The sequence below is a fragment of the Podarcis pityusensis genome, assembly GCF_964106645.2.
Source record: "Podarcis pityusensis genome assembly, chromosome: 2".
NCBI classification, from domain to species: domain Eukaryota; kingdom Metazoa; phylum Chordata; class Lepidosauria; order Squamata; family Lacertidae; genus Podarcis; species Podarcis pityusensis.
In genome coordinates this window covers 4,625,968-4,649,472 of record NC_138029.1, presented here as the reverse complement: position 1 = coordinate 4,649,472, position 23,505 = coordinate 4,625,968, and the positions used below count along the sequence as shown (strand labels likewise).

Here is a 23,505-nt window from a genome sequence, read left to right as displayed (position 1 = left end):
TACCATTCAAGTTATGGGTCAAAAGCCTGAGTTATCTTGGGATGTTGGGCAGAAGTCCAGCGGCATTTGGAGAGTCACAGGTTCCCCGTCCCTCCTGTAGAGGGATGTAAAAATCGCTGCAAATCTCATCTTGTAGAAAAACGGGGGGGGGGGGAATGATACCTATTTGTGTGTTGAGAGGAATGAACACTGAGTGTGTCTCCTCCCACAGTGGACCCACCAAAGAAGAATAAAGAGTACCAGCCAGCGAAGATGAAGATGACCGTGGATGTGTAAGTGGCTGGATTTTTACACTTCTGGTGAAAACTGCCCTGCTTCTTCTCATGAGGCTTTCTTGTCTTGGATTGCAGTGTATATGTGTTGGAGATATTCCTAAATAGGTGAAAGGGCCCAGGGCACAAATTTGCAAAAAAGTATTAATATGTTGATTTATATGTATAGATGCAGCTGGGAAACTAAAGATAGTAGGTGGCAAGCAATATGCTCAGTACGGATGGGGAGAATTTTGATTCAGTTTATGTTGCAAAACAAAATGGCCTAATTTGCACTTTTTGAAACAGAGAGAACCAGAGCACAGCCATCCTTCAAAATTTGCATTTTTCTGAATGTTGCAATGCAATTGTAATGTTTACAAAAGTGCATATACTGAGATAAAGTGTTCATGAAAATGCATATACAGTGGTACCTCGGGTTACATACGCCTCAGGTTACATACGCTTCAGGCTACAGACTCCGCTAACCCATAAATAGTGCTTCAGTTTAAGAACTTTGCTTCAGGTTGAGAACAGAAATCATGCGGTGACAGCGGGAGGCCCCATTAGCTAAAGTGGTGCTTTAGGTTAAGAACAGTTTCAGGTTAAGAACAGACCTCCAGAATGAAATAAATACTTAACCCGAGGTACCACTGTATTAGTGAAAATAACATTCACAAATGAATTATATTGTTGGAAATTGCGCTGCAAAAATGTTTGTATTAGACAGAATTGCATACAAACGTGTAAGAGAAATCAACACTAAAAGGCTGCTGAATTTCCATGAAGACTAAAGAAAAGCAGACTGATGGTGGAAATCTGGAGAAGTGTAATTAATACTGGAAAAATAAGAAACAGAACCAAAAAAGTACGAATTCTCCCATCCCTTGTGCTCAGCCCCTCTGCTTACAGGGGGAAAGTGGGAACAGGAGGTCTAGGCCTCACTGCAAGAGACTTGGGACTCCATCCCCTGGGCCACCACCTAAGAGCGCCTTAATGAGAGCAACAGCTACTGTATTGACTAGAAGTTTATTGTTCTTGGTGGTTCATCACTGTTGTCATCACTGTGGTTCATCACTTTACAGCATAAGCTGTAGTCTAAATTAATTCATGGAGAAGAGAAATGAGGGAGCCCAGAGCAACCTCCACAGTTGGTCTCTGGCTTCTCTTGTATTTCTTTTGAGCATTTTGGTACTATATTTAGATGTTAAAAACAAGGCAATGGGCAGATAACTGTGGTCAGATAGTAAAACCCTGATTTTGTCTCCAAACTGCCATCCTAATATGCAGCTTTGATTTGTATCCTAAAGGGCGGGAAATAAATAAATGTTATTTAAATAACATTAAATAAATAAGCAAGCAAGTAAATGTATGTTGATACCAAAACTATGTTGAATTCCAGACCTTGCTCATTCGCTGGTTCATTGAGTCACACCCCAGGCGGCTCCACAAGCAACCTTAGCATGAATCCTGGAATCCCATCTGGCCCTGCTTATGAGTAAGTCCTCTGCTATGAATCCTGCCATTTTCGTGCAGTAGCTGTGCATGTGAAACAGCACTAATCTCTCAATAACTTTCCATCATCTTTTAGGAGTGGGGAGGACCTGCGTGCACCTCACTCCAACCATACACTTGATGCACATTTAAAGCACATGACTCCCACCCACACACACACAAAAATCATTGGAACTGTAGTTTGTTCAGGGCACTGGGAATTGTAGCTCTGGGGGGGACTATAGTTGCCAGGATTTTAAGCCGTTGGCCAAGTTGGCTGGGGACGGTGGGAGTTGGAGACCAACAACATCTGGGGATCTGAGGTTGTAGAGCAACTGTCCTGAGTGACCTTGGGTCAGTCAGCCTCTCTCTGCCTAATCTACCTGACAGGGTGGTGAGAGCAAAAGCACCACCACTGATACTGTCCCAGATTTCTGGAGGAAGGGACAGATAAACATGCAATGAATAAATAAATTAATAAGGGTGGGATTTCTTTTTTTAATTACCCTCGCAGTCCCTTACAGCTCTGTGATTCTATGATCCCAGCTCTGCATGTTCATTCCAGAGTTTGGGATAGGATAGGATCTCCAATTTGCTGTTCCTTTGGGATATGTTTAACATATCCTTGCTCTGTCTTTCCACAGTCCTCATCTGATGATTGCGCAACCTATGGGCATGTCTTCCTCTATCAGTACAACATATGGAAGTCCGAACTTGCTGCCGTAAGAATCATGCCCTGATTGCAGACGTCTTTGCCTTGTGTGTGTGAATGAGTGTCAGATTGAATGTTACAAATGAGCCCCACTAGGGGGCAAACACACCAAAACCCTGTTCTCTTCCCACCTGGCAAAACCTAGAGATCCAGGGTAGTGTGTCTGTAGTGTATTTGCACTGGTCCTTTGTCATGTTGCAGCTCATGTGGCCACTCAAACTGCAGCATGATGACAGGACAGCAGGCTCACAGCCCAGGCAGGCAGATGACCCCAGGAAGCTGCAGAGGAACAGGACAGGCTCAGGCAGCTGTTGGAACTTCTGCTCTGCTGCTGCTACACACTTCACACCATTGTTGGTGTTTGGCCTCAGCAGTGTCAAGAGGTTGAGGAGGAGGAGAGCAGCAGCAGCAGAGCAGGATGGTTGCTAAAGGAGCTGACCTGTCTTGTCCTTCCTGTTCCTCTTTGGCTTGTCTAGGCTGCAGTTTCACTGAGCTTTTTAGGGGAGGGGGTGTTGTTTGACCAAGCAGGCAGGTGTCTGAGGCCAGCAAGGGAGCAAGGAGGAGATAACTGGAGGCAAATGGAAGCAGGTGGGCACAATACAACATAGGAGCCCAGATCACTGCAGGGTGAGCTTGGCAAGCCTTCCCACAGTGCCACTGCTAGAGAGGAGGGCAATGAAGAGGACAGTTTGGGTGAGCAGAAACGAATGGGATGAGGTTTGGGGATGAGCTGAAAAGGATGTGGGGTTGGGGGGTGTAATAATTATAGGGGTTGCTCGTGCGTAAGTTCCCGCCACTCCTGGCTAGGTTGCCTGGTTAAAACTTTTCTGTCTGGACAGACCTTCACTTCGTGGCTGTTTCAGTCGCTAGCAGAATCCGTCAGTGGGCGTTTCTTAAACCTTTTCCAGCATAAAAGCTGTTTGACGCCAAGTCTCCTCCTACTCTCCCTGCGCGGAAGTCTTCTGCGCAGGGAGGGTGTGGGTAGCGGAGGACCCGTGCTCTCCCCGCTGGTCTCCGGTGAGGAGTCCTGGAGCCCCCTCGCCGATTCCCCCATCTGCCCCCCTTTATCCCTGGTGTTACGCTGATTTCCTTCCCCAGCTGATGAGCTGCTTCTCTCCCTGCTGGGCCCTTCTCCAGCATCGCTTGGGAGCCTTGCCTCCGCCTCTGGCTCCGATGTCAGTTCCCTGACAGGGGGCAAATAAGGGGTGACGTTTTGGGGAGAGCAATCTGCAAGGGGAGGGAGATGCAGGGTTGGTGAGGTCTAAGGTTTAGGTTTTGTGTATGTATATGAAAGCTGCTTGGTAACAGTGCATTCGGACACCTCTGAAGGTATTGTAACCAAATTTTGAATGATGGTCCCTGAGATTAAGTTTTCATCTACAATTGGATGCCATTTTGAATCACAATGGGCTGGACCTTTCAAGCTTACACTGATTTTAACCACTGGTTTCAAAACCATGCTGTGTTTCTTTGTTTTTTAGAATTTCCAAGCAATGCTGACTGCAAGGCTGCTAGTTAATGCATACAATATTAAAGTAAACGAAACAGCACCATGCACAATATTAGCATATGTGGAACCCAGTTTAAATACCTCATCTATTCATCAAGAGACAATTCGACGCATTCAGTGAATGCATTTTGGCTCCTCAGCATAATACAGTGATGTTGGGAACATTCTGTATATTAAATAAATATATTTCTGTGTGCATTTTCCTAGCACTAAGGCTACTTAGAGTTTTGCCCAGTTAAGCTAGTGCTTCTTTTGGTTTTCCAGCAAGAAACACATCAGATCCAATACTGCTTAGAAGGCAAAGGCCCTGAGCATCATTATCAGCCCCACTAGCCAGCCAGCCAGCTTTAGCTTAAGCTATTGCTTTGTGGGAGAGTTAGAACAGGACTTCTAACCCGCTAGATGCCTCTCCCAGATGTTGTACTATAGCTTCCGTAATCCCTGACTATTAGCCATGCTGGCTAAGGCTTATGGGGGTTGGAATCTAATTGTGCGTGCATGCACGCGCGCGCACACACACACACGTTCTGTTCCTTTCTCCATGCCTCTTTTAAGTTGGACATGTTTCCACTCAATTCTTCTTTTGCTTCCTATAGTGAATTAATGGGCTGCCCTTACTCCCTGGGAAGTTCTTCACCCCTTGGCTCAGTGGATGCCTACCTCATGCCTCATGATGTGGAAATGCCACTGGACTGCTCGCACAGTGAGAACTCCACATCCTACGTTAGGGATCTTTCATTCCCAGTGCTGCCAAATCTGATAAGGTAAGTGTAGTGAGTCATGGGCAAGGATAGAGGTTGAGGAGGGCAAGGCTCCTTCTCTCCACTGCCTGCAGTTGATAAGCTTTTCCTGTTGTGCTGCCTCCTCCGGTGACCGAGTCTGAGGGCCAAAGAATCCTAGGAATTAGTAGCTTGCAGCACTATCAGTTACTTGCCTTTTCATTGTCCTACAGTTTGCAGCATTTCTTAGCTGGGAGCTTCTGAAAGGTTAAGGAGGTGGAAAAGTAGTTTAAATATATAATGTAGGCATGCTCCAATTTTAGGAGGGTTGTGGGAGGGGGATGGTTGCAAGTGTGTGAGTTGGAAATTCAAGTGTATGGGATAATTCAGCAGGATGTGGGTGGAAGGGAGAGGTGGGAATAGGTCCAAGAAGAGCAGGAGTAGCTTTGATGGGCCTAACTTGGCTGCTGATGCGATTCAGAGTAGATGCCATGCTTAGTCCTGGAACCTAGTGAAGCCAAGTGTCTCTGCAGACAGTGGGGCATGGAGACAGAGCCCGAAGGAGATGCTTTGCCGCTACATCTCTGTGTGGACATGTTTCAAGAGGGCCGCATCCTGCTTTTGCCCACCTTCTCTTTTCCCTCCCTAGGGTGCCTGAGAACATTTCCCCACCTTCCGACGAAGAGCTGGCCCATCTGCTACATCCCGAGTCAGAAATGAATCGCTATCATCAGAATCTGGGGTGATCAGCATCTGTTCATAGCCTTTACATCTAATGCTTTGTGGGGACTTTTATGGACCGCACAGCAATCAAAGACTGGACATGCTCCCAGAGCAGTGGTGGCTGATGCCCCCTAAATCCTTATGGGGCACAGGAAGCTCCTCCCCTGGCTCCAGGCGTGCCCCCCCTCCCAGGACCCTCCTCTCCTTGCTTTAATCAAGGGCAGCTTTGATTCTGTGCTGGGCCAGATCCGTGAAATGATACGTGCTGTCAAGGGATTCTTGCCAATTATGCCTATCCAGGGAAGTCACATAGGAAGCTGCCTTTCTCCAGGTTAGACCCTTAGTTTGTCTAGCTCAGCATTTCCTACACTGACTGGCAGCAGCTCAGACAAAGGGCTTTCCCAGTCCTACATGGAGATGCCAGTGACTGAACCTGGGACTTTTTGCATCCAAAGCTGGTGCTGTACTGCTGAGCTAGGACTGCACTACTGCCACTGCTTTGGAGCAGGGCTGAGGCTCACGTTTGCTTGCTGCTTGGCACTGTCCTTTGGGGAGGGGCCAATATAGCCCTGGATGCTTTCCTGCTTGCCATGGAAGTGGTTCCTTCTGCAAAACATGGGGTGGATTTCTTTCCCCACCAGCAGCCCAGACAGGAGAGAGAGGGTATTTTTCTCAGGAACTAGAGACTTGGATCCTCCACTGGACTGCTGGAGCTTTCCTCTATCTACTTGGGCAGGTGGGATCACTCCAATGGGCTCTTCTATCCTGGGTTCTGTTTTTCTGCTGCAGAAGACTCCCAGAATTAAAAACCCACAAATGCCACTTCTCCCCATCAGACCTTCTACTTTCGCCTGGTTGGGTGGGACCAAGATCCACTACCAAGTGCATATTCCAGAACTATCCCATTCCCAAGCAGTGATGGTATGACCTTTGGGCTGTGAGAGACCCAGGTGGGGTGAAAATTCCCTGTCCTTTCTCATTCCTGGGGAAGTGTGGGAAAGTGTCTTTTGCTACTCCATGTAATAATGAGATCCCCCCCCCTTTCCCGTTCTGTTCTCTGTTGTTCGGGCTCCACCCACCAGTTTGCCAGTGCCCCTTAATCTCCCAGCCTGTGAAGAGGTGCAAATAGATGGTAAAATAAGCCATAAAATAAGACTTTATTTCAAAATAACAAAATAAATAATCTACTGTACACATTACAAAGGAAAGGGTGCTAATTTTCTCTAAAAAGACACCAAGGCTCTATGGGACAAGATGAGGAACCGGAAGCAAGAGCCTGTGGCTGCTAATGTTTGCCTCAACAGGATTTCATGGCCTTCCTTGAACAATCCATGTTTTGCACCTGTATGTCCAAACAAAACCTCACTACAGTACAATTAGCTTAAATCGTCAGCAAAATACAGAGCAGTCACTGTTCTTTGTTCTCCATCCTGACAAGCAGTGGTTATGCCAGGCATGAGGAGCCAGGGATCCTCCAGATGTGGTTGGATTACAACTCCCATCAGCCCCAGCCAGTATGAACAAGGGCCAGGGGTGACAGGAATTACAGCTCAGCAGCGTGTGGAGATCCAGAGGATCCATTTCCCTTGGCAACACCATATTCCCTTGCACTGCAGAAATGGACTGTGTTGCCTTTTCTTCAAGCCACCCCAGACTACAGACTCACTGAAATCCATGAACGTGTCTAAGTTAGGCCCATTAATTTCAGTAGGTCTACTTAAGCAGAACGCCACATGTGATAGATTCCCCACCCCCACCCCAGAACCTTAGGGAGGCGTCCCCCTTCCCTCCTCATTTCCTGTGGCAGCCCTTCCCCTCTGCTCCATTCATAGGGAGAAGGGAGATGGGGCTGCATTCAAGAAAGCCGAAAGGAGGGATTAGCTCTGGCTTGTCTGACCCACAGCACAAGGCAGGATTGAGGCCGAACAATCTTTCCTTATGGCAGCAGTACAGTTCATGCATTCCTGGCCTCCTTAAAGGTCACTATAATCAATCCTCTGCCCCGGAAGTGGTTGAGCTCTACTAGAAATGTCTCCTATCTCCCATTGAAAGATTCCAAGTGGTACAGTGGTAAACTACTACAGAACTTCCAGAACTAACTGAAAAGTTGTCAGTTCTTGTCAAAGTGGGAACCTCAAATAAATAGGTGGCATTTTCAGTGTATGCACTTGGGGCCTTCTGCCTTTACCTGTTTCTCTATGGCTGCCTTTTGCTAGAATATTATAATTTATTCAATTTCTTACTCGGCCTTTGCCATAAGGTCCCAGGGCGGGTTATACCAATTTAAAAATGCAATTGTGCGCCAGTTTCTTGCCTACATGCAGCTGCTCCAAGATGGAAGATCCATACAGCAACCCAGGGGCATTCAAATCATCACGTTCCCCTTGAAGGTACCAGAAGCAACACTGGTCCTGAGTCATCCTGTATCGTACAACACCACCTCTTGGTCCTGAGACCCCTGGCTTCTCTTCCTTGCAAGGAGCAAAAGCAGTAGATGAGCCCCAAGAGTATGAACTGGTTGCCTCAGGAAAGGAAAGCGGCGGCTGGGAGAAACAAGCTGCTCCCAGGGAAGGAGTGAGCCTGATGCTCCTTCTGGATCCAACAGAGAGAAGACTCACTTGCACTTCCCCTCCCTTTAGGGGGCTACTGCAGATCACATAAAATTGGGGTGGGCGTGGTAAGCCTTTTTCAAAAATCAATTCTAATTCCTGCAACTACACAATTTTAGTCAAATAAGAAATTAAAAAACAAATCTGCTGCTGGAACAGGATGGAACTGTAAATTTCACCAGCATGCCCCAGGCATGGAAGCAAATACCTCTCAGGATTCCAAAACACGACTGAGCAGTGAATCAGTACCATTGGTGACTATAAACACCAGATTAAGGTCAAGACCAAGGGAGGTAATGATGCTGGAGCTATTTTGAGCATTGTATACGCAATCTACAATTGAAAGTGTGACAACCGATACACAATAATGTAAGGAATATCATGTCTGCCACTTGTCCATATGCAAGGCAGAGTGTGTGTGTGTGTGTGTGTGAGAGAGAGAGAGAGAGAGAGAGAGAAGGGCAATGGAGAAAATGTGTTGTATGTACACGTATGGGATGCAAGTGTAAGTCAGTGCGTTATCATAAGAAATTTGGATGCAGAAAGATAATCAACGCTTGTGTCTGAGAAATCGAATCAGCTTTCTGTTCAGGGCACAAAGTGTATTGGTGTGGGGTTTTGTGTTTTTATGGCTATGTACCCCAGAGTTCCAGGCTTCATGAGGGGCGAAAGGCTGTGGGTGAGGCTGACCTTCCAGTAGCCTTTCGCAGGGCAAAGCCAGCCACAGATTGGGTCTCCCTGAGCTCATGGCTATCGCCTGTAGTGAGGACGGCCCCCAACATCTTACATAGTTAATAGGGAGGGGGAGAGGCAGGTTCTCCATTTTGTGGCGAGAACCAGGAGTAATAAAATGTGCTGTGCTAATATGGTAGCCTTGCTCTGTTGAGGAAACCAAGCACGCCTCCTTGTGGTGATGGGGAGAATTGCGCCCCTCTCCCCTGCCAGAGTCTGATGTTCAGAGCTGGTTGGCATGTTATTGCTTGGCGACTGAGCCACAAGTCACCTGCTGCTCATTGCCGGCTGGTATCCGGTTCCACCTTGATGCTGTTTCTTCTAGCTTCGGCCTGTGCTGCTGGGGGCTGGCACCGCTCAGAAAGATTTTCCCCAAACTCTAAAATGAGAAATTGAAAGTCAGACAGAAATATGCAATTTCCTGTCCTTGGCCTCTTTTTCTGTTGTTATTAACTTCAAGCAGCAAGGAGCTCCTGCCACAACTGTGGGCTTCCCTTCAGTTGCACATCCCCACAGGCACAATGTATTTTTTGGGGTGGTTCCAAAGGTTATACCCTTAGCATCTGAGCTCTGAAGCACCATCCCCTCAGTTTTCCCTGCCATTCTCCAGTGACCACAAGGAAAGATCACCACACGGTGATCTTTGCTGTCAAAAATTATTCTGCTCCTGTAAGCTTACTCTTAGGGTGCTTCCAGAGATTCCTGTTCTTAAGCATTCGTTGTGATTTGTTTGTGAGGAGGTTATACAACATCGCATCACCCAATCATTATCCTACACTTGGCAGTGCATTTTCTTGTCGCATTCCTTATCACAAAACATCCAACCTTTTGTGCAAGAGGTCCAAATCGGCTTTAGTTGCACAACCTGAATTTGCCAGTATGTGACTGAATCCCACCCTAAAACAGCATCAGCCTGGAAGCCCCCTTAATTAATGAAATGAAAAGAATTTGGCAGGCACAAAATCTATGACACGCTGCTTTTATTCCTGCCATCTCCTTGCAACATAGTTATAACCAATATAAGGTAGCGTGATGATCTTGAGCTTAATGTGGCTACTGAGATTTTGCTGTGCCCAAAAACGCGTTTTGGATGCCATCAAAGTTAGTCTTGCCAGACATTCATGTATTTTGCATTTTCTTGATTTAATGATGTCTTTCCTGACTAAGCCCAGCTAGGCAGTGTTTGTGAAGGCTCCTTGTCCTTTCTGACTAAGCATTAGGAAAAACTTTCTGGCTGCAAGAGCTGTTTGACTATAGAACAGTCTCCCTCGGGAGGCGGTGGACTCTCCTTCCAAGTAGGTTTTTTAGCAGAGGCTGAATGGCCACCTGCCATGGATGCTTTAGCTGAGATTCCTGCATTGCAGGGGTTGGACCAGATGACCCTCAGGGTCCCTTCCACCTCTACAATTCTGGTTCTATATGCCCGTTGCTATCCTAGCTGTGGTGCCCACTTATTAGTTTAGCGAAGCTGCTGGGCAAGGCTTCTCTTGCTGCCCGATAAAGTCCTGGGGAGGAAGCCTCTTACCTTGGCTTGGGGGCTTCCCTGGCAGGCAGGGGCTGAGCCGTCCAACCCGCTCGTGCGACACCAGCCGGGCCAGACGCAGCCCTTCATCCATCAAAGTCTGCTGCAGGATATGACGACTCCATAGTCCATGGGGCGGGAGGCTCAGAAGTGTGTCAGGGGCAGCGTTGGGGGGTGGTGTAAGCCGAGGACAGGATCCTGTTGCTGCAGAAAAGGGGGAGGAGGAATCAATGGGGAGGACGGTGCAAACTTGTGTAAAAATGGATTGAGTCAACAGAATGACCCAATCTACTCCAGAACTTAGAATCTCTTCCAAACTAAAGCTACGCTAGGAACTAAGAGTAACCTAGACACAGAAAAGCCAAGTCCCCATTATCTATCCTGCTCTAACATGGTCAAGAAACGGAGCGTAGAATAGGTTCTTAAAGACTGGAATCACTGAGGGAGGCAGATTGAGTAGGGATTCTGTTCTTCCTTTCACACCCTTCCGAAGGACACGCATTCTGCAAGTGAGATACAGAGCAGAACACTGTTCTTCAACTGGTGGGAGCAGCCTGATCCAAGGTAGGTCGCAACAGGAACGCTAACCACCATGCAAACATAGGGAATGGGTCCCCAAATGCATGTTTGGGTTAAAAGTGGGTCCTAAGTCTAAAAAGGTTGAAGATACCTAGAGTAGAAACGGGCAGCACTGTTTCCTGGATCAATTTATGTTTGGTGGGACCAAAACTACAAGGGGAACACACCTTCCAGCTTTTTTCAATCCTGTCAGAAAGAATTCCCTATATAGGGAAGCTTTTAATGTGTATTGTTTTATTATGTTTTTATATATGTTGGAAGCTGTCCAGAGCGGCTGGGGCAACCCAGTCAGATGGATGGGGTACAAATAATAAATATTATAGTACTATTATTATGAAACTTTTGCATGCAATTCAACCAGGGCACATCAATTAAAATCACGGGGGGAGGGGGGAGGGAGTGGACCCAGATGATTTGAATAATTTAAATCATGTTTTCCACTGGCACTTCATGTATTTCCTAAATTATGCATAGTAGTTAGTTGATCTAGTCACATAAAACCTATTAATCTACAACTAAACAGCATCTGCATTATCTAGGAGAAACAACGAAAGGGCACTGTGGTAACATTGGGAAGGGCACAGGCCAACCACCATGGTCCAGAGAACACATTATCCTCTACTCAGAAAACAAACCCATTCACGTAAGCTGGGGATGCAACCAGGCAGGTTCCCTATTATGGTGGGAGCTGCTGAGGAGAACAGGAGCAGCACCCCGAGACTTGCGCGAGGCAGGGGTCAGGAGCACATCACATGCCTTTAAGACCTCTGCGTTCATGGGAACTCGGCTGCTGTTCAGCTCCCTGCCAACATGAGGCCCAACGAACCTGATCCCGTCAATGACGTCAGTTTGGCACCTCAGAATGATGGCACCTGGGGGCACCTCCGTGCTGAGACTTGCAAAGCTTTGCTGTGCTCTTATCAGAATTGCAGGAGGAGTTGCTGGAATGCCAAATCAGAAGTGGCGATTGAAAATTGCAAAACAGGAAGGGGGAACTTGTGGTATTGAAAGATGCTGTCGGACCCCATCTCCCATCAGACGCAGCCAGCTGGGTCTGGAGGTATAATCCAGCACTATGTGGAGGACCAAAGGTTAGAAAGCCTTTGGTCTTAATGTGTCCGTCTTTATTTTCTCTGGCTGCGTCTCTGAACGGGTGAAGCTGCCCTGAGTCAGATCTGCAAAGCTCAGCACTGTCCATTCTAGCATTACCCATCCTCTGGCTCTCCAGATGTTTAGGGCTACAACTCCCATCAGCCTTAGACAACACGACAATGGTTCAGGGTGAAGGAGTCGCAGTCAAAACTGCCAGGTGGGGGGCAAGTACGGGAAGGCTGATCTGCTCTGACAGGCAGTGACTTTCCAGGATCTCAGGCACGAGTCCTGCTACACAAGGTTATTCTAACTCAGCCTTCTCCAGATGCTGCTGGACTCTGACTCCCATCAGCCCCAGTCAGCATTGCCAGAGGCCAGAGATGATGGCAGCTGTGAGCCCAACAACATCTGGAGCAGCAGATTTGAGAAGGCTGTCCTGCAAGACAGCTGCCCCTGGGACCTTCTGCAGGGAGAGCAGGCACTCTATCTCTGAGCTATGGGATCCCTTTCTAATCTCTTGGAATCTTCTGAGAGTTGCCAAACAAGTCTTGGCTGCTCTATGCAGAAAGATGGAATATAAAGTGAGTGAATTAAGTCTTAGGGATGTACATGACATGGTTTGCATTTCAGAGAGAAAGTTGTCATAGTTCTGAGAAGGAAACACAGGAGGTTTCTTCAACAGAAATGAAAAGCTGGTTTTAAAGCCAACCTACTGCTGCATATCCCTCTAATAAACGCCCTGGGGCTGCTGGTTTTGTCAGGGTACTGAGAATTTTCTGCCCAAAATCCACAGCCCCTCTGGAAAACGGCAGTTAGGACACTGTGATAGCTTTTAGGAAACACAAATATGCCTAAAAGAGTAGGTTTTGATACTCAAGGGTTTTTTTAAAAAAAAATCAAAGCTCAAAATATCAGTATTGTTTGGCGAGGGAAAGGTCTGTGCACATGAAGAATCTGAGGTGGCAAAATGCAGAAAGCATTCAGGATGAAGTCAAAATCAGACAGAACTTAGTGTTGTTGTGCAAAGTCTGTGAGCTACAGAATATGATTCCAAATTATGTACAAGTCAACACATGTTCCAAGTTTAGAAAGAGCAAACAAACAAAGGGCAAAAGAATCAGAGCTCCAACACAAAGGAAGGGCATCTGAGCCTGCCTGTAAGTCTAGGGGACTTCTTCTGGCCCCATGGCCAAAGGGCATGAGATCCAGGGGGCCTGTTTATTCAGCATTCATCCCAATTTGCTCACCCAAAGCTTACATGGAGGTTAGATTCTAGATCCAGTTTCTATTGAGCATTTGTTCTGATTTGTTTGTGGGGTTATTATATGGCAATGAACATTCGTCCTGCATTCTTCCTGATTTGCTGGCATGGTGTTTTATATGTCCTTCTGTTACGTCATTTGTTCATCCCACATTTTTCAATACATTTACCAGTCACTTTCCAAGCCTCAAAAAGTCATACTTTTAAAAAAAGTGGATTTGTTGCACTAGGAAAACAGACTATTTTTTCTGGATTTCAGCCATTTCTGGACTCTAATCCATCAGACCTCCTGCCCCTGAGCTGTTTCCCTGACAGCTGATCATTATATGAACTACTATTTCGGAATTGGTGCCCGAATTTGCTTTTTTCCTCTTCCCTCTTTGCCCGTTTCTTTACTTGTTGTGGTTTTTAGATAGTAAGTCTGCAGGCAGGTACTACTTTGTTTGAATTAACTGCATGTAATCCACTCTTGGAGCCTTTTTGGCTAAAAAGCAAGGTACGGATGCTCTAAATAAAAATAATAAAAAACAAAACAGTGCAAACCTAAACTTACTTGCACCCGCCCCACAAAACAGTGACAGTCTTGAGGCACCCTAATTTACTTCTCCATGCAGTTGGAACATTTAATTGGAGCTCAGTCCACTCACCCTGTGGGTGTCCATCTAAGCTTTCCCCTGACAAGCTGGCTGTGTCTTCCTCTACGCTGGACCGGTACTGAGGAAGGAAGGGTTCGCAGACCAAGGGAAGTTCAGGACGGCTGTGCTCAGCAACCTGCTGGAAGGACAAGGGAGGCAGGCATTAAAGCTGGGCGTATAGTCCTTTGGCAAAAGACTTTGCCTCCACCGTAAACACATCCCCCACTAGGTTTGTCAGATTCAATGCTGGAGACCATTCACTCAAAAGTGACTTGAAATGCATGCAACTGTTCAATGTGCACTTTATTTTATCTGCAAATGTCAGCTATACCCCATGCTCAAGCAGAAATGGGACTGTCTGGGGAAGGGAATTAATGCTCAACCAAAAGTTGACACAATGGAATCGTCCCACGTGAGACTAATGGCTTCACGGGAAGAGATGGATGCATGGAAAGGGTTAACCGCCCGCCCCCCGCCCCCCCCACACTGCAGCTGCTATTGAAAGATAAAAATGCACATTAGACCCCTGTACATATTTAATGACCCATTTAGTTTGGCCCCTAATCTCCTGATGTTGCAAGAGATACGGCAGTCACAGCGTCTCCACTGTCTCCTGTGTGTCCCCCAGAGCCCTGAATCAGATTGGGGAAGGGGTGTTGGAAGGCAGGCCCAGGATGGGACAGGGCAGGAGAGGCCAACTGGGGAGGTTTAAAGGCGGGTGGATGCTCTCTAGCTTCGAACCTTGCCAGGGAAAAGTCAGTTAGAGCCAGGAAGCTTATTTCGGCAGAGGCTCCAGCTTTAATTGAATTGTCACTATGACCAGTACTTTTTGCATTTAATTATCCTCTAATCCCACTGCTTATGATTCCACCCCCACATGTATACCTGCAGCTGCAGCTTATGTTACAACTGAGGATAATATTTCAGAGATCTGATGAAATGAACTCTAAGCTACTACTACTACTACTACTACTACTACTAATTTACTTACTTACTTACTTACATGTCTCCCATCTGACTGGGTTGCCCCAACCACTCTGGGCAGCTCCCAAGAAAAAATTGTAAAAGTACAATACAACATCACACTAAAAACTAAAAACTTCCCTAAAGACGCCTTCAGGTGTCTTTTTAAAATCACATAACTGTTTATCTGTTTGACATCTGCTGGGAGGGCGTTCCACAGGGAGGGTGCCACCACCGATAAGGCCCTCTGCCTGGTTCCCTGTAACTTGGCTTCTTGCAGTGAGCAGAAGACCCTCAGAGGAGGACCTCAGTGTCCAGGCTGAGCAATGGGGGTGGAGACACTCCTTCAGGTATTCATGGCCGAGGCTGTTTAGGGCTTTAAAGGCCAGCACCAACATTTTGAATTGTGCTCGGAAACATATTGGGAGTCAGTGAAGATCCTTTAGGGCTGGTTTTATATGGTCTCGGCGGCCACTCCCAGTTACCAGTCTAGCTGCCATATTCTGTATTAGTTATAGTTTCTGAGTCACCTTCAAAGGTAGCCCCACACAGAGCACATTGCAGTAATCCATGCGGGAGATAACTAGAGCATGCACCACTGGCGAGACAGTCTGCGGGCAGGTAGAGTCTCAGCCTGCGTACCAGATGGAGCTGGTAGAGAGCTGCCCTGGACACAGAATTAACCTGTGCCTCTATGGACAGCTGGGAGTCCAAAATGACTCACATTTTTGTAGTGCAGGAAGGGGGCTAGGCTGAGCTGGCTGAGCGCCATTTTGGGCAGCACCTCTCCGGAGCCAGCCAGCCCTTTCGGGCTGCTCGTCCCTCCACCGCTCACAAGGGCAGGCACAGGAGCCGCGGTTGGGAGAGCGCAGTGCCGATGGCAGCAGCATAGGTAAGCAGGGGGAGGGGAGGGGCTGGGGGAGAGAAGCTCCCTTTGACGCGTGTGCGCCTGCACGCGAGGTCCAACCCGCCACAAGGTCTGGGGGACGATGAACCGGCCTCCTCCAAAAAAAGTTTGCTGACCCCTGATCTAGCTGAGCACTGTCTCTGCTCTGACTGGCAAGAGACCTCCATGCTGGCGATTCAGCTGGGGATCTCCTGCATGCAAAGTGAGTGCTTTCCCCTGGTCCATCGTACCATATACTTGCCAGTTTCTATGTGTGTGAACACGTGAATCACCACCACCATTTATGTAGCAGTTTCTCTGTGGATCCACAGGGCTTCCCATTCATTATCTTTGCAATCTCATGCAGGCGCAACTGGGCTGGCTCTGCAGCTTACCTCCTGCTTGAAGCGTTTGGCTTGCCCAGAACCGCTCTCATCCGGATGCAGCCTGAGGACAAAAGACACAATGGAGTCAGAACACTCTGCTAGGTAACGGGCCAGGATTTCGTCCCTGGCCTGGGCACTGAAGAAGTCAAAAAGGTATCAAGAATGATTTAAACATACTGCCAGGTAGTGAGGAACTCAGCCATATAACGTTGCATGCCTTCCTACATTTAAACTGAGCCCCTCACCTTAACATGCCAGTTTAGCGCATACAGGATTCTGCAGCCTGGGACGCTGCAGGCATATTAATGTTGCAGGCACAGCAGCTGAGGGCCTGTTTAAGTGAGACGCTGGGCACCTACAATATCACACAGATAAACTCTTTTTGCCCATTAACTGCCACATTGATTCCACTGTAATGGGAAACCACAAGAACGTGTTGGATTTGTGCCCTCCCCTTTCCCTTTTGAACTAATCTCAGTTCTCTGTTACATTGGGAATCTGTGATCTGTAGTTTGATGCTCTGGTTTGATAACTTGCCACAATTAGAACAAACCATGGGTCCTCAAGTTTGCGAACTGCGAACTGTAGTTCAAAAGTGAACGCTGAAGCTTTTGATATCTTTGCACATGCACAGAAGGAGGAGAGGGGTGTGGAGGGAGTGCTTGCAAACCAGAGGCTCATGCAAGGCCCTGACCTTCAGTGCCAAACAATGGATTCCTCTTACATTTGAACCAGGCCATTCCATGAGTGAGAGCAGCAGCAAGGGCCATAAGCAGAAAGGGTGGCAGAATGTGCATGTACTGCAGTCACAGCTGGGTCAGCTCCAGTTGCCAAAGAGGGCCAAGCCCATTTACTGGGTGCCCAAACTACTATTTGGAGCAGTGGGGAAGCAGCTCTTCATTTTTAAAGTTTCTGCCCTTCATCCAAACAGGTCCCGAGGCAGTATATAATACTAACAACAACAACAAAATACAACTGAAGCAAAGCATAATCCACCATAAAACAAACTAACAGGCAAAAAGCAGATAAAATACAAATATAGACCTTGTAAAATATCTGGGCAGTAGCAGCCAGTGTGGAGGCACGGGGGGGGGGGGGGGGGCTCTGTTGCTCTCATGGCTTCCCAATACTCAGTCACTACCACCTGCCAAGAGGGGGACGGGTTAAGGTTTCGGGAAGCTGGGAGAGCATTGGAGGCCCACCTGCGCCACCCACTAGGCACTGCTCTATCTGGGCAAACAAGGAAGTCTTAATCTGGCACTGAAAATATTCTAATGTTGACATCACTAGTCAGGGTATTTCAAAATTGGGGTGTCACTGCAGAAAAGGCCCTGCCAGGGGGTGAGATAAACAGGCCAGGTGGACATCCCTCGGCAGAACTCACTTTGTCCCAGGACCCAGCAAAGCTCAGTCCAGGTCTCTGTGATGTTGGGGCACAAAAATATCAGGAAAAATAATAATTAGAAACATTCTTCTGTCACTGAGCAATGGCAAAGCATCCTCACCTATCAGGAATTAGGGGACAGGGCTTCTAGATCAGAAATCTGTGTTTCCAGATAAACAACAGTTTTGGTTGTATTTACTTTTAACTAAAGTAGGCACTGACGCCTCCCTTCTTGCCAATCTGGAAGGACAGCTGGGGAGGGTTCAAAGAGAAGCAAAGGCTCCCCACCCTACCAGGCAGAGAATCTTTAGGCTGCTTGCTGAACCATCTCCCCACCCCGCCTCACAGCAGAGGTGCCAGCTTGCGAGGGCAATGGGGGGGGGCAACGTCACTTCAGTGGCTGGCGGCTCCTGATCCACCTCCTCTTGGCACTGCCACCAGCAGAAGGCTGCTTCACAGCAGGAGGAGGATGAGGAGGAAGAGCCAGCCACGAGCTGCACTGTGCACTGCTCTGCGGTTCGCCTCTGCCTTCTGGGATGGGGGGAGGAGAAGGGCTCAGTCCCCAGGAGCTGGCGCCCCTGACCCACAGTAGCATTACAGCAGGAGGCCGCAGCCTCACTTTCAGGTAACCCCCCCCCCAGGCTCTACCACTAGCAAGAACGAGAGGGTTTGGTTCTCACCTGGATCCCTTAAGTGAGGACAGGTAGCTGCTCTCCCGGGCCACCTGGCGTGACAGTGAGAAGAGTTCCACCCTTCGCAGCAGCAGGGAATTGTCCCGCAAGCAGAACTGGGCGGCAGCCTCGTTGATGGTGAGCTGGGAGGATGGAGAGGGCAGAGTGAGTCTCTGGGGAAGCGATGAGGATACTGAGTCCACAGGGCTCTTGCGGTACAGCAAGGGGAGGCAACGTTGGACGATGCTGGACTCCAGCTCCCATCGACCCTACCCAGCCTGGCCCAGGAGCACGGAAGGTGGGACCTGGAGTACAAAAACACCTACAGAGCACCATGTTGTCTACCCCTGTGGTTCTTGGGGAACTCATGAGCAAAGAGCAGCCAATCACTGGCATCTGGAGAGCAGCGCATGGCTTACCACTGGGCAACGTTGGTGAGGAGTGCCAGGCACACACCCCACACAATCGCTTGCCAGTTTGAGGTCTCTTTTAAAGGAAAGCTCCCCATTGTAACAATGCTGTGGGGAAGACTGGAGGGACGCTTGAGGGGTGAAGGGGGCAGACAAAGAACAACAGCAAGTCTAACTCCCCTCTTCTGTAACAACCCAGAATCAATATTTTATTACCAGTTTCTTGGATAAAAAATGCCTGTGATATACAGATCACCAGGTAGAACTCTGTTCATGCAATATTCCCAGTGGGTGGAAAGGTGAAGGAAGCAATTTCAGCCCCCTGAAAACCTACCCTGAAAGCTGCAGGGGACTGGGAGAAATTCCTTCCCACAACCCTTCCACCACTGGCAGTGTCTGCCGGATCAAAGCTCCTTTCGTTCAGGGAAAAGGAAGCCTGGCTCTAAGCTAATTTAGCTCCCTTTAGAGTTGGAGTGCCCAAACCCCATTTTAAAAACAAAACAATACGAACCAGCAGACATGCACTCCCCTTGCCATAAAGTGTTATGCCCCAAGTGCACTGCATGGGGCACTGCTCCACTGCAAACTCTGGATCTGAGCCAGCTCTGCTTGGGCCTAGAGGAGTCCCCTGATGGTGAGCAATCCTGCCTCCTCAGCCAGCCTCCTTGGCTCACCTCATGAAGCGTGAGCTGCTTGCCCTCGCATCGCCGGGTCTCGCCTCGTCCGTAGATGGCGCTGTGGCGCCGTATCTCTTCCTCTTTGCGAGGGTCCCCGCTGTCCATCCGGAAGATGTGCCCCACTGCTTTGGCCAGTTTCTTGTTCAGCTTCATGAGGGTCCTCAGCTCGGTCTCGCCGCCACGGGGGCAGCTGCGCAGCAGTCGGTCCACACCCTCCGACACCGCCTGGGCCAGCTCTGGATCCAGGTGCTCTGCGGATGAGGGGTGCTCGCTGGGCGAGGAGGCCCCCCCTTCCTCTTCCGATTCTGGATTGCCCCACTGAATTGCTGGCAAGGGGGACAGCTTCTCTCTTGGATCCGAGGGGCTCTTGGCGGGGGAGGTAGCGCTGGCTTTGCTGAGGGTCTCTCCGGGGCTGGTGTGCCCGTTGGTCAGGGACTTGCGGCCCCCAGACTCAGAGATCTTGAACAGAGGGATGCTGCTCACAGGTATGGAAGGCACCGGCTGGTTGAAGAGCCCTGGGTTGGTGGCCCACTCCCGCAAGGCCTTCTGCAGGCGCCGGACATGGAGCGGCTTGGTTGCCATGCCAACCAGGGCCATGATCTCCAGGAACTCCTCCTCGCCTGCCTCACACAGCTGCTGCACATCGTCGCCGCCCTGCTGGATGAAGGTCTCATAGTAGGAGAGGAGGTTGGCTCTCTGCAGAACACGATACAGCTGGAGTTCGCCCAGGGTACGAGGCAGGGACAGGGCCATAGCCAGAGGCCTGCAGCAGGGACAGAGCGCGCGGTCAGCCGGCAGAAAGGGTGGGCGAAACGGAGAGATGAAGTCTCACCCTCTTGTCTTGCCCCCATGGTTGATGGGGGAGAGAAGGCAGGCATGGGATTGGTGGACAAATGGAGAGCATGTGCTGGGGCTTATTACCCCACAACCAGGTTTGGAATGATAGAATCATAAAACTGTAGAATTGGAAGGGACGCAGAGGGTCATCTAGTCCAACCCCTTTGGATTGCAGAAATCTTTTGCCTAACATGGGGCTCAAACCTACGACCCTGAAATGAAGGGTCTTATGCTCTACAAACATGGATAATTTAACCTGTACTCACAATCCGTTTGGTTCGAGGCCTGATTCGCCCCTAAAAGGGGGGTGCTTGTTTTCTGCAAGTGAATGGTTATGTACTCTGCTAACACGGAGGCAGCTGCGGCTTTTCCCTTGATTAGACTGTCCCCATGTAAGCTATTAATTCACACTGAAGTCTTTCCATGTGGTTAACATACCACAGAAGACAATTGTGCAGAGGAAACAAGCACCACTTATCTGTGTGAACTGGTCCTAAGCAAGGAACTTGCACAGAGGAGGGGGACCGAGATGATCAAAGGCCTGGAAGCCAATCCTTATGAGGAACGGTTGAGGGAGTTGGGTATGCTTAGCCCGGATAAGAGGAGACTGAGAGGAGATAGGAAAGCCATCTTCAGATATCTTAAGGGTTGTCACATGGAAGAGGGAGCAAGCTTGTTTTCTCTTTCTCTGGAGGGTAGGACCCGAACCAATCGATTCAAGTTTCAAGGAAGGAGATTCCAACTAAACATCAGGAAGAACTTTGTGATGCTAAGTGCTGTTAGCAGACTCCCTCAGGAGATGGTGGACTCTCCATCCTTGGAGGTTTTAAAGAAGAGGTTGCTGGGCATCTGTCAGGGATACTTTAGCTGAGATTCCTGCATCGCAGAGGATTGGACTGGATGACCCTCGGGATCCCTTCGAACTCTACAATTCTGTGAGGGGGGTGGAAGGGGGTGGAAGAGACCCCCCCTCCCACCCACTCCAGAGGTTTACCTCCCACCTCCTTGCCACCCTGTAAAACATTGTGACTGTGATTCGGATCATCATTAGTGATTGTGAGCCCGAGGCCAGAGGGTGGTATTTTCTCTGGATGAATTCGCCTGGAATAAGTGAGTGTCATCTTGCGTACCCACATCCTACACAACAACCTCCAACCGTAACACACAGCCATCTTCCCATCAAAGCAAAGAGCTCGCCCCCCCACGTCACTTTTTCCTCTGTCATTGAACCTATTCAGTGAGATCTACACGAAATGCACGCTGAAACTGGGGAAGCGTCGCAGCTCACTGGTAGAGCAACTGCTGGGTGTGCAGAACGTCCCAGGTTCAATTCCTGGCATCTCCAGGTGGGGCTGGGCACACCCCCTGCCTAAAACTCCAGAGAACCACGACTAGTCCATGTAGACAGTCCTAAGCTTGAGGGCCAGACAAGCTTGAGGGCACACGCCTCAGGGAGCAGGTGCTGGTGAGCGGGGAGTTGCAGCTGAAACACTGGGTGGCAATGCTAGGTGTGCCATGCGGCCTGCCCTATGTCTGTTGCCCTCAGGAGCGGTGAAGAATGCTGTCCCACTGCACAGTGTGGAACACGTGCGCCATCTATGCGGGCCAAGGGAGCCAAGGCTTTTCAATTAAGGGGCCACCCTCCAAGCTCATGCATGCACAGCATGGTGGTGTCACGCGGCCGCGGCCCCCTCAGTCGTGGGGCAAAGCCTGGTGTGGAAGGAAGGCTCAGGTATGAGCCTGTTCAAAATTGGCATGGAATGGGAAATGGGTGGTGGGGGTGTTGTCTTGTTCTTCACCCCATGCAGCAAAGTGCATCTACTTTACCCCTTTACCCACTTTCCACTCAGACCATGGCATGCAGGGAGAGTCCTCTGTCCCTGCCCTGAATTACTCAAAAGGAAGGTACAAAACGCACCTATAGCTCTCCCCACCCCCCCACCACTGATGCACTACCAATAGCTGAAATGGGACCTTCTGTCTGCACTAAAGCCAAGGGCATTTCAAACAAACTCACATTACTTGGATCTTCTCTGCAAACTAGGAAGAGGCCACACACAAACACATGCTCTTTGTCTCCCCTAAAACACACCCACCCACACTCCGCAGACACCCACTCCTTGTCCCCTCTTGGTCAAAATGAAAGGCATTGGGGCACTTAGGATAGTTCTGTAAACTACCATACTCCCCCCTCCCCATATGTGTTTATGTGTGTCTTTTCCCTGGAGCAACGCTACAGGGAAGTGCTGGAATGTGGAAATGTGAGTGATTGGGGGGGGGGTGTAAGGGAGCTGGGTAATGAAGCTTGCAGGCAGGGTGGGAGAAGGCACTGCTAGCTCCAAACTTCCTTGCCCTCCTCCCACATCATGCTTCCTGCCAATACTCTTCGGGAAGGAGGATTTCGGACTGGGAGTTTATGGGGACGTTCTGCTGTCTCCAGCTGACCAGGAAGGCTTCCAAGTCCTTTTTGAAGCGCCTAGGAGACACTTTCCCCATCTCCCAAAGACATTTAGCTCCACGATTCGCCCTGCCTGCCCCTCCCCAGATACTCACAGTCCAAACCCTGGTTAGGTGCATTCAGGATGCTACAACACAACCTAAAAATACCCCTGGGCATAATTTGAGATCAGGGATTTGAGGGCGGGGGTGCTGGGGAAGATCCTTTCTGATGGACCCGAAAGGGCAATATTAGCCCGCGAACAGGGGCAGAAAAATGACAGGCAGAAGCGTCTCTGAGCGTGTGCAGAATGCACGGAAGAAGCACCGGGCCGCGCATCTCCCACTTGGGAGCCCGAGCGGCTCGTGTCGGGAGGTGCGCCTTCGCGAAAGCCCGGAGTCCCAGCAGCTCTCCTCTCTCCGCCGCGCCCCCGATCCCTTCGATCTACGCCCCCCCCCTCCGGCCTCCCAAGCGGGCAATTCCCTGACTAGATGCGGGAGCGGAGTTCGGGGCAGAGGCGAGAACGGAGGGAGACGACCCTTCCCGCTTACTTTTGCGCGCGCTCCTCGAGGGGCTGCTGGCTTCCTTCGCAGGCGTCCCGGGGGACGGGCGGGTGGGGCATGGACCCCGGGCCTTCGAGCCTCGCTGGCGGCGGCGGCGGCGCCTTCCTCCTCTTCTGGGCGAGAGGCGAGTGCGCGCCGGGCGTCGGGTGGCGCCTGTCCGCCCGTCCCCGGCCGCGCCTCGGCCCCTTCCCCCTTCTTCTCCTTCCTCCTCCGCCTCCTCCTCCTCCTCGCCTCGGCGCGGGGCCTCTGGCGCGGAATCGCCTCCCACGCCGCCGGATTTACAATGGAGCCGCGGCGGCGGCGGCTCGGAGCTGCTGCTGCTGCTGCTGGTGCCGAGGCGCGTGGGAGGCGTCGGGGGCGGCAGGCGGCTCTTGCCTCGGACCAGAAAAGCGGCAGCGGCGAAGGAAAACGCCGCCTCCTCCTCGCGCGCGCGCCCCTCCGCTCTGCCCACG

The 23,505-nt window shown here is 49.8% G+C and overlaps 2 protein-coding genes across 6 annotated transcripts in view; one reads left to right on the top strand and one right to left on the bottom strand.

Annotated features, from left to right (window-relative positions):
• The window catches only part of STAT6 (signal transducer and activator of transcription 6), a 55,344-nt gene extending 47,772 nt beyond the window's left edge, over positions 1–7,572 (top strand). For all 3 annotated transcript variants that reach the window (XM_080995544.1, XM_080995543.1, XM_080995545.1), the window contains exons 17-21: positions 212–272; positions 1,654–1,749; positions 2,390–2,467; positions 4,564–4,731; positions 5,336–7,572. In XM_080995544.1, coding sequence (XP_080851670.1) covers positions 212–272; positions 1,654–1,749; positions 2,390–2,467; positions 4,564–4,731; positions 5,336–5,432 — 500 coding nt within the window. In that variant the 3' untranslated portion in view covers positions 5,433–7,572. The remainder of the gene's footprint in view (positions 1–211; positions 273–1,653; positions 1,750–2,389; positions 2,468–4,563; positions 4,732–5,335) is intronic.
• NAB2 (NGFI-A binding protein 2) lies at positions 6,548–23,209 on the bottom strand. 3 transcript variants are annotated; one of them, XM_080995548.1, is made up of 7 exons: positions 23,042–23,209; positions 19,214–19,979; positions 18,139–18,272; positions 16,084–16,135; positions 13,852–13,978; positions 10,276–10,470; positions 6,548–9,129 (listed from the first exon to the last, which is right to left on the bottom strand). In XM_080995548.1, exons 1-7 carry the CDS (start codon positions 23,110–23,112, stop codon positions 9,029–9,031), a joined length of 1,446 nt encoding a protein of 481 aa, XP_080851674.1. In that variant the 5' UTR covers positions 23,113–23,209; the 3' UTR covers positions 6,548–9,028. The 3 variants fall into 3 exon arrangements, with proteins under 3 accessions (XP_080851674.1, XP_080851672.1, XP_080851673.1); XM_080995546.1 differs by having other exon boundaries at positions 10,276–10,476; positions 23,042–23,195; XM_080995547.1 differs by having other exon boundaries at positions 10,276–10,476; positions 13,852–13,975; positions 23,042–23,195.
• Positions 23,210–23,505: the final 296 nt, after the last annotated feature.